The sequence below is a fragment of the Coenobita brevimanus genome, chromosome 51 (assembly GCF_032717465.1).
Source record: "Coenobita brevimanus isolate Jiangsu-jjx chromosome 51, ASM3271746v2, whole genome shotgun sequence".
Classification (NCBI taxonomy): domain Eukaryota; kingdom Metazoa; phylum Arthropoda; class Malacostraca; order Decapoda; family Coenobitidae; genus Coenobita; species Coenobita brevimanus.
In genome coordinates, this window is record NC_137004.1 from 27,303,508 (window position 1) to 27,314,942 (window position 11,435).

General features: G+C 43.3%; 1 protein-coding gene across 1 annotated transcript; it reads left to right on the forward strand.

Annotated features, from left to right (window-relative positions):
- Nucleotides 1-6,469: 6,469 nt before the first annotated feature.
- LOC145400096 (uncharacterized) lies at nt 6,470-11,182 on the forward strand. Its single transcript, XM_080272604.1, has 4 exons — nt 6,470-6,681; nt 8,541-8,726; nt 10,189-10,270; nt 10,932-11,182. The coding sequence occupies exons 1-4, from the start codon at nt 6,483-6,485 to the stop codon at nt 11,113-11,115; spliced, it is 651 nt and encodes a 216-aa protein (XP_080128730.1). The 5' UTR covers nt 6,470-6,482; the 3' UTR covers nt 11,116-11,182.
- The last annotated feature ends 253 nt before the right edge of the window (nt 11,183-11,435 follow it).

The following is an 11,435-nucleotide window of genomic DNA, read 5'->3' on the forward strand; positions in this document are numbered from 1 at the left end:
TTGCTTCCACGATTTCTTGTTCCCACTCGCTCACACAGTCGGGAAATAAAACTTGGATTATATGAATTTTGAAACACTGTGGTGTGTTTTTGATGCATAAAAAAAAAGAACAATCATTTCATATCGAATGCTTATAAGAACATAAGAAAGTTGACTAACTGCATACACAGGCAGCTCCTACTGCGGCTCTGGTATGCTTATCTTTTTGTTTTTATGTGCCCTACTCTGGGCAGAGGCATAACAGTGCATTCCTTTAAGCCCAACAGTCCTCCTAAGCATCATACACCTCATGTCACCACTTCGGCACTAACACCCATCATCCATACTGAATACATGCCAGGGCTGTCTCATATAGGACTGGTACGTGTACTGGTACCGGAATGGGTGTTTTTACGCAATGCTGGCTGGTCTTATTGTAGATTAGTCAAGTTCATTTTAACAAAATTCAGATCCTTGAACTGTTCCCTGACCAAGCCGGGATTTGAACCTACGTCCACTGGAAAAACAATCTTCATCATAAGCCTGCAAATTATAAGGCTATTGTTTAGCAGAGGTGACAGCTGCAGTTTAAGTAATATGAAGAATATTTGATTCATACCACCATTTGCTAACACTACGAGTAAGTCACTTTCGTCGCAATTGACCCCCGGGAGGACTGAATGACCTCATGTCGGGGAGGAGTTAATTTAAGACGAAAGTGTAAAAAAAAAAAAAAAAAGTTTGCAGATGCTGAAATATAAATGGAAAACACTTCAAATGACTATACATGAGTTACAGATGTGACTTCAAAATTTTTACCTATTATAGATCTAGTTTCCACACGTCCTCTAATACAGCCATCATTACTACGTAAGAGTGACACTATGAAGACGGTTTCCACATTTTACCTCGTGACAACCAAACTCCTCTGCCACATTCTGCCAACATAACCAATCCCTGCCTTCATTGGAATTCTCTATGCGCCTTGTTTTCTCACTACATCTCTGGCTCCCCTTTCTGTGTTTCATTTGATAAGCTCGAGATCAGTTCATGAATGGTCCACTGCATGACAGGACTTCTCCACTAGGTAATGGTAAGTCATTCCACACTACATTGGCTTTGACAAGGGAGCAGTTACACGATTAAACCCAGGGTCGTTCTACTTAGTGACTCCAACCTCTTGATAACAAGTGAACTGCTCCGCCAACTAAGTCACAGAGTCACCAGTAAGAGGGGAAACAAGTGATCCTAATGGCAAGTAGGAACGATGGGATCTTTATAATATTAAATCTCTTTCTCCATCTTTGGGTTGCTATTCTAAAATTTTTGAAATGAAAAATTTGGGGTTTTATGAAAGTCAGAGTAAAGCTGCAAGTTAATGGACAAACATGACCGTCAGCCAGCCACCCACACCCACGGCCATACCCAGACACAGACCCGAGAAGACGCCTTTGGACCATGATGTTGAATAACGTTACAGGCCTATGACCCTTCAGTCGCATTCCCATTCGAAAAAAAAAAAAAAAAACTCAATTCCTGTGAAAAAATATTAACATTATTAGATAGTTTATATATTACTGAAGTATCCTGACTACTTATTAATAAAGCAAATATGCAGTTTCTTTCTATGCATTCGGAGAAAACAGGGAAATTGCATACCCAGTCCTGCAATGTGTATGTCGATTTCATTCAAACCTATGTGCTTACTTTCTCTTAATTTTGATCGTTTTTATTTTTAGAAGGGCTGACTTCCTCAGAATCGTCGGAGGAGTCACGCATCCTAAGTATCACATTATGAAGGAAAGTCCACTGTACAACACATACTAAGATATCAAAGCGATTTTGCTTTCCTTCCCCTATTTTGCATCCTTTATAAGTTGTGGAGAGGGGCTGACCCCTTAAACAATAATGGCGGAAAATCTTATATAGTGGAAGTCATTATCAAGGAGCCGGGCGATCTGGCCTGAAAAGTTTCGTTGAAATCCATGTGCTCATTTCCCCTATTTTTGATTGTTTTTATTTCTGGGAGGGGGCTCTCCCCCTACGAATCATTAGGGAGGTTACGGTCCTCAAATATCGCATTAAGGATGAGAGTCCAATGGGATACATGTACTAAAATATCAAAGACATATCTGCCCTCCCTTCACTATTTCTAAGATTTTTGTTTATTTGGTGTGGGGAGCTGACTACCCCTTAAAAATCATGGTTGGAAAACTGAATATAGTGGAAGATCTTCCCAGTATTTTGGGAAAGCTTCATTCAAATTCATCAATACCCTAGGAAGAGTTGAAGCGCGTGCACACACACACACACACACACACACACACACACACACACACACACACACACACACACACACACACACACACACACACATAAATGATGACATACTGAGAAAAAAACATCATTCATCAGACCAACCTAGAGTATGCATCACTAGTCTGGAATCTACATCACAAAAAACACTTAAGGCCCGTCCAGACGATCGAGCAATGCCCGCGGGCACAAGCGAGCAGTTTGCCTGTTGACGGGCTCACCGCTTGTGCCCGCGGGCAAATGTGTAAATTGCCACGGGCAATTTACGCATTTGCCCGCGGGCACAAGCGGTGAGACCGTCAACAGGCAAACTGCTCGCTTGTGCCCGCGGGCATTGCTCGATCGTCTGGACGCTTTAGTTAAGACTGAAAAAGTACAAAGGGGCGCTAAAGATGGGCACCAAACTTAAGGGATCTAGCTATGAAGAAAGACTAGAAAAACTGAATCTACCAACATTAAAAGAGAGAAGGACAAGAAGAGATATGATTATGCTATATAAATGTATCACAGGGAAAGAGAAAATAGACATAAATGAATATACAGTAGGCCTAAAACCTATGGGGAAGCATCAGCAATAGGACATTGTAAAAAACTGCACTGAGGGGTGATAAAGACGTAAGGAAATTCAGTGTCCCAAACAGGGCAATAGACCAGTGGAATGCACTACCGAATGAAATAGTGTGTGCCTATACCATTCATAAATTCAAAGATATGTATGAAAAAAAAAAAAAACGGTTTAATACACGAGAGTATGAACTTGACTCATTCCTGTAAAGATACAGTTAGGTAGGTAAGAACACACACACACACACACACACACACACACACACACACACACACACACACACACACACACACACACAGGGTGAATCTCTCACAATGGTACAGGGCGGGTGCCGCAAATTATACCATCCAGCTTAACAATTAAATTCCTGGTTGTTGTGGGGGGGGGGGTGTCCCCTTGAGTCCACACCCTTGTGTTTTGGTACCAGAACACTCCCCTTGCACACCCAGACCCTGATCAACACCCATTCCCAGACCCACACCAACACCCGTACGGCCGCATCCACACCCACTCCCACACATTTCAGGGGCGGATAGCGACGCACCCATCATGACTTTGATTCTCACCTTGACCACGCCACACCACTGGAGAAAAAAAAGAAAAAATACTATTCTTTCTGTATCTACGCAGTCATTTGTTGCACTGGGTTTTCCCTACATGACACCGTCTTCCGCGAACTGTTTTCCTACTCCTTTTTTTTTTTTTTCTAACCCCCCCTCACCATCACGTCCCTCTTCATTCCCTCACCTTTACCCCACCCCTCTCTCATTCCCCATCCCACCGTTCCACTCATCTCTCTCCCACTAACTCCCCTCCCCCACCCCCACCTCTCTCTCTCTCTCTTTCTCTCTCAAATCCAACTACATGCCATTCGTCCTTGCCATCAGCCCTTCCTGATTCCTCTCTTTTACTGCGTGTTTTACCTCACTTTAGTTTTACCTACATCAGTCCATTCATTCATACCACTCCGTTCCAGACATGAGGCGAATACACAGGCAACGAAAACAATTACGAATACGATTGCAAGGTAGTTTTTTACTGCGATTACGACTGCACAAAATTTGAACGTATTCGTCTACGATGTACGAATATGCATCATGTAATCGTTACATCAGTCACGTTTATTTCTAATATAATAATTATTGTAAATAAAGCCACTATTAACTGAAGGTGGGGAGTGGATATAGCTGCACTTACAATAATCCATTTTATGTTACATACTACAATCTACATTAAAAAAAAAAAAAAAAAAAAAAAACTGCCCAGAGAATGAACAAAAGTAGGCTTAAATCTACTTGATTTTGCTAACGTCTGCTTATTATGCACTGTACAAGCACCATCCACCTGACCACTGCGAGACTGTATGCACCTCTTGCTTCAACCCTGTACGGTCATCTGTCCTGACTGTGCACCAGACACTGACGCCTATTATTTTATACCTACTTATTCCATTTGCTGTGAACTACATATATATAGCGTTATATGTCCAGGTGCGAGTTAGTAGTAAGCAACGTTCTTGTCAAAGAAATATGCAGGTATACTACAAAAGATGTTGAGTATTCAATCAATGTACAAAAAAATAGTACAGAAAGCTTTAAAAAAATCCTAGTATTTCAGCTATGCATTTTACTAAAGTTGAATAGGGAATTCGATGATTAATGGTAGTGTAACATATTGGTCTTTCACTGAAACACTACTGAAGCTGACAAGTGTACATTGCATATACACACGGAAATACTGTTTCAGCATCCCAACAGTAAAGGTATGATGAGTTACGGATCTAAACAAAATTTTATCTGGTATAACGTTGCCAGAAAGGCTAAGGAGTACAAACGAAATGAGTAGCTGACTGACTAATTCACTTCACACAGAATTTAAATCAGTTTTATGCAGATGCAGTCTGTGCTGAAATGTAACGTGATTTATATACAAATATTAATATTCTTACTTTTTCATACAGGCTGTTTGGTACCAGTTCCAACAGGATAAAAGCAGTCTCATTCAAACAAATTGTCTCTCCTCTGTCGCATGTTGTGGTCTACACAAAGCAGTTTTATACCAACCACAACCAGGCCCCGCTGATATACGGCTTATCCCCGTCGTTTTACTTCTTGCTTGTTATAGATCACTGACAGGGATTAATACCCCTTAAGTCTAAAGCTATAATGCATTTAACTGACGCGAGATTGAATATTGAAAGTAATAGTAACTGTGATTACACTTCGTATATGTTCGATTACCATTACCATTACGTTGCAGAAATTGGGTATCATCGATTAAAATTACTTGGAACTACATAATCTATTGTAATCGATTATGATAACAGATCTCAGTTATCCCGTGTCTGCTCCTTCTCTTCAGTAATTTTCCATCTCTCTATTCTTCTATCACTTTCAATCCTTCTTCATCTCAGTCCATTCACAACACCAGCCTAACTACAAATAACCAATGTTCTCACACCTCCCTCACCTCAACCCTCCCCCATTCCCTCATCCCAACCCTTCCCCTTTCACTCGCCCAATCTTCCCCCACTCCCTCACTTCAACCCTCCCCCATTTCCTCACTCCAAACCTACTCCCTCACCCCAGTCCTTCCCCACTCCCTCTCTCAGCCCACCCCAATACTCTCACCCCAGCCGTTTCTCACTCCTAGTTTTGCCATATATCTTCTATCATTTGGTCTCCCCCATCTACCCTATTCAGTTGTCCACCTTAAACTCTCCTCCAACTATCCTTCACTCCAGCTCTCCATTACCCCAACTCTCTCTCATCTCCAGCTCTTTCTCACCTCCAACTCTCCCTTAACCCAACTGTCTCTCATTTTCGAAGCTTCTTCATCCCAATTCTTCCTTCTCTCAACCCATCCCCATCCTAAAACACCCACCAGCATCACCACTTCACCCCCATCCCAAAACCCCCACCACCTATCCTCATTTCTAACTCCCCACCCCTTACCCAAATCTCTAACCCTCCACCATTTCACCCCATCCCCAAATCATTCATCCTCATCCCAACCTCCCCATCACCACCTCATCCCCACTCCAATCCCCCTACCACTACCTAACCCCCAACCCCAACAACACCAACACCGCCCCACTGTCACTTCCATCACCCCCCCCCACACACACACTCTCAGTCACCCGCACCCCCACTATCCATCCTTCCTACTCCCTCTCACTCACCCCAACTCCTTTGCATTCCCACCCCGAAGCCACCCTCACCTCAAACGCTGCCAGCCTTGGGGATTCCCTCCCTGTCCGCCATAACACACAAGGAAAAACCAAGACATACACTTTTTTTTTTTTCCTGGGCATCCTAGACACTCAGTAACACATCCAACACAACACAAATTTTTCTACCCAAATGCTCTCCTGGTCCTATGTTTCTCTTTCCTCTGGCTGTTAACTGTATTCTCCATCTATCCTTTCTGCAGACAGAAGTGGCAACACCTTTAAGCAATAGACGTCACCTCCACACACACACACACACACACACACACACACACACACACACACACACAGAGTGAGAGAGAGAGAGAGAGAGACACACACACACACACACACACACACACACACACACACACACACACACACACACACACACACGAGCAATAAAGCCAGTCGATGCAGCCGGCAGCTCTCACTCGGCTTCCTACCCTCAACAGACCCACTCGCTGCCCGCGCCACTCATTCCCAAGATCCACACGCGTCTTGCTCTGTGCTTGGCTTGACTCAGCAGCAGGTGGTGTAAAGATGCAAGGGACTCAGGTACTCCTTCTGGCGGCCTTGGTGGGGCTACAGCTGGCGACTGTCCTGGCTCACGGTAAGTTTACATTTCCGCGTCTTCATTATTTCTGCGTCTTCATGTTCTCCCTTTCCTTTTGCCAGCTTCTGTTTTCATCTGAGAAATTGCACGTTCATTTCCAATGTCACCCATTCCACTTGTAAGATGGTCTTCTGTTCGTACCATTTTTCTGATAGTTCTCGTGGTTTTACATAACAGGAGTTGCAAATAACAAAAAATCTTTGTCATTATTTTTCCAAAGCATTCTCCTTCTATGGCAGTCTAGTGTCTGTTCCCTGAATTTTGTAATAAGTGCTAAAGGATTGGCTGTATACCGTCCTATCTGATTTTATTCTTAGCAGTAACTTCCTATCTACTAAGATGAGTCCCATCCTAGCAATACATGGCACTCCTCGGGAAAACAGGAAATTGATCCCAACTGCCTGCGAAAAATATTACATTAGTCTTGCAATACTTTTCCAGACGTATTAAAACCTATCGCCCTGCTCAGCCATTACCTCACAAACCCCCTTCTCGGCAAAATATCGAGTACTACAGGAGTCTCTCCCCTCTCCTTAATGTTATTCAACATACGAGAATTCATGTACTGTTGCCATAGTACCTCACTCCTACGCCTACCAATAACATTGCCTCTTATACTGAGACAGCCGGTGGGTTTTATCTCCAATATCATTGACGGTAATTTCAATTTTTCGCAACATATCATCCACTCTGGCCCCCGGACGACTCACATGTTTAAGAGGAGTATGTATTGCATGCTCTACTTAGGTACCTTACCTATGAGTCTCCAGTAATGCTAACATATATCTTACCTTTCTTATTTTTAGCATTTCTACGGAATGTCCTGTCACCCACCTCCTCTACCTCTACTTCCCTCTCTGCCTCCCCTCCACATTGGTCACGTAAATTGTCGAATGCCTTTGTAGTGCATACCTCCGTTTGTTTCTTAAGGGTGAACTTAGATGCACCCTTGTGTGCAACTGTCCAACCTTCAGTCTCTTTCTCTCTCTCCTCCAACAGTTCCTTCACCTGTTATTTCTTCTGCCTGAAAGCATCTGCCTCCTTTAATTTGAGAAAAATTTCTTTTACGTCAAGATAGTCTTTCTCAGTATTTGCAGTGGAGACAACTCTCAGTAACGGAAGCCGACTCACTCACACACACACACACACACACACACACACACACAATACTCCTAGCACGGGTTAAGACTAATTCACAACACTATTACACTACCTTACACACTAAATCACAACACAAAAGAATACTAATTCACAACACAATTATACTAGCTTACAACACTTCCAGGCACACAGTGAACACTCAAACACACAGGTATCTCTTTTACCACACGAAATCACTGGTTACTACAATGAACACTAGCTCAGGACCGTAACTAATCTCTTCAGGTCAGGGCTAAAGACTACCGTCCGTCCGCAGTGATCTCTGGTAGAGAGGCAAATGTACTCTTGTATCGTAAATATACTTCCAGTATTGGCCGATTATTTCCTTTTTCTTAGAAAATAAGGTTTGAAAAATTTGCTTACTATATGAAAAAATAATCGGAGAAGAAACAAGGTTTACAACCCGATATTTGGATCTTCCGGTTCTGTGAGCTTTTTATTGTTTATAATGTATTTGTTTTTCATTCCACTGTTCTGGTGACTGTATTCTGTAAGGAAACAAATGGAATGAGAAAGTATCTTTCATATTATAAAATTTGCAAAGTCATTCTTCACAGTTTTTAGGTGTGATTTTGATAATGTTTCTGCTTGAAAGAGCATCAACTTTTGTTTCATATGATCGAGCCTCAGACAATGAATATTTTAGATACGTGTGTGCATTTCGCAATACATTTCTGCACTGGTCCCCCTTGCAGAGTGTTCGGCCCCCTACGTGCATTTTGATGACCACATGTGTCTACTGGTGAAAGTCAGCGACAAACAGCTGACGTGGCAGGAGGCGAGGACACAATGCCAGCAGACCAACGGCGGGGATCTGGCCATCGTAGACCACGACCACATATTCAAGACACTTTCAGACCACATCGGCAAGAACTTCCAAGGTCAGCAAAATGGGGAGTCGTGAGGGGAGGGAATAGGAAGGTGAATGGTGGAGGGTGAGTGAGAGGAGGGATGGGAAAAATGTGTGAGGGTGTGTGAGGGGAGGGATGGAGAAGGCGGGTAAGGAAGGATGAGTTTGAGGTATACCGTATCTGGGGTAAATCTTGACGGATGGCATCCCATCACAAATCTTTAAATAACTCGGTGATAAAAAAAAAAAAAATTTCTTTTGTCACTAAATATGAAGCCATATTATCCTACATCGACAAAAAATCGTTACTGCACCTTTAACTTGATGTAATGAGGAAAACAAAAACTGTCACAACTATGCCTGGTCTCCCCTGGATGGAAGTAAAAATCATTATCAGAACGGTGAGTGAATGAGAGGAGCGAAATTGTGTGTGAAGATGGGCAAGTAAAAATGTGTAGATGATGAACTTGTAGAGAAGGGAATGAATGTCAGTAAATACAGACATATACTGCTATACTGCTTTAAATAGTGAACTGATATATTGCTTCAAGTTAAGGAATTGATAACCAGATAATATAATGAACAGATAAGCAAATACATGTAAAGTAAGAAATACAAAGACTGGAGTAAGTAAAAAGATAAATAAGGGAGTGGAAGGTAAAGACCATAAAACAACAACAGTGTAAGAAATACAAACAGGAGAAGCTGATTGTATGTCCTTGGCGGGTACACCTTAGTGGCATATCAAATTATTCCCCCACCATGTATATTGCCCACTACCAAAACCTCGCTATCGAAACCCCATTACTACAGCCCCACAACCTCCCCGCTACCATAACCTCATCCCTCTTTTCTCCCCATCTCTACTTCCCTAACCCCATTAAATTCCTCACGCCTCCAACCCTTGCACCCTCACTACAAGCCCTTTTTCTTCACTCACCTATGTCTTCCACCTCATTGCTCCTCACCATCCCCACTTTAACCTCCCCGAGTACCCTAACCCTACCATCTAATCCACCAACAGTACAACCACCATCACAATGACAGTCCTCCTTTCTCTATCCTGAGCCCCATCATCCCACATTAATGCTGCCATCCCACAATAACACCATCTCCCCCACAATAACACAATAAACCTCCAATAACTCATCACCTCCACAATAACACCACCACTCCACCACAACAGCTTAATCGCCACCACAGTAACATTATCACCACCACAATAACACCATCACCACAACCATCACCCAATCAATTCAAAACAGCACTATCACCCCCACAATAACACCATCAGCCCACAATAACAGCACCACCGCCACAATAACACCATCACTCCACAACACTACCATCGCCCCACAGCAACACTGTCACTCCACAACAAAACCCACCACCCTTACAATAACCCCATCCCCGACACTGACCCCCTCCCATTCACAACAACCCCTTCTCCTCTAACCCCACACCCCACAAACTCCCCCTTCTCTGCCCCACAGACGGTGACACCTTCTGGGTTGGCGGCAGCGGCAGTGGCAACACCTGGACCTGGGTTAATAACGAGCCAATCCAGTCCAGCCAGTGAGTATGAGTGGTAGGATTAGTGACACCAGTCTTGTCTGTAATCACTGTCATTGCTTTCGCCAGTGTCTTCAAGCATCAGCAGTTAATCTTTATTTTTCACCCAGTGTGTGGTGCTGTTATTGTAGTTATCTTCATCATCAGTATCATCATAATCATCATTACAAAATCTGCATCAACACCTTAATTCCAGTGCTCTCATCCGTAACGCTAATAGGGCTGTTCTCATCCGGCAGAATCGGGTCAGCTTGAATACTAAGCCGTGGTTATATGAAATTCAACAAGTCATATTTCTGTGGAATGAATGAGCCTCCTTGGCTATGAATCAAATCGACGTTCCATTCTGAGTACACTTTATCATGAACTGTGCTGAAATGAGATGGGTTTTTCGTCAGGTTTGGACAAAAACTCTAAAATCTACACACTCCTGTCCTCAGCTGGCTTCCCGACAGCCTGTAATGCCGCAAGCCCAGCCCTCATTTCACATCATCATCATCAAGACCTTAGTTCCAATGCTGTCGAACATCATCATCGTCATCATCAGTGCCTTCGAACATAACTACCTGTAATGTACATCATCACCATTATTCATCATCATCATGACCCACATCTTAATTCCAATACTCTCTAACGTACCAAATCCACTTCCTGCCACCATCAGCTGGCAGCCCAACAGCCCCTCCAGCCAGACCACCAGCACCCACTATACCCTGATAACGGCCAGGACCAACGGGCATCGCTACCTTCAGGACTCCGCCGCCTCCAGTGCTGCATTCGGTTACATTTGTGAACAGGACCACCACCACCATCACGACCACCACCATGACCACGACCACCACCACTAGCAAGGGGGAGGGGGAAATGAAAGGGAGAATGGGAGAGTGAGTGGAGGAGTGGGGTAATGAGTGGAGGAGTAAGAAAATAAGTGAGTGAGAGAAATGAATGGGGGAGTGAGAGTGGGAAAAAAATGAATTCGGTATTGAGTGAGGAAAGTGTGAACAAGAGAATGAAAGTAAAAAAAGTCACTAGCTTGGAAAATGAGAGGGGAGTGGGGAAATGATCAGGAGTGTGAGTTGGAGAGATGGAGAATGAGGAGTATGGAATAGGAGGAGTGAGTGAGAGAATGACGAAAATGAAAAAAAAAAAACTAGAAAAAGTACGACAA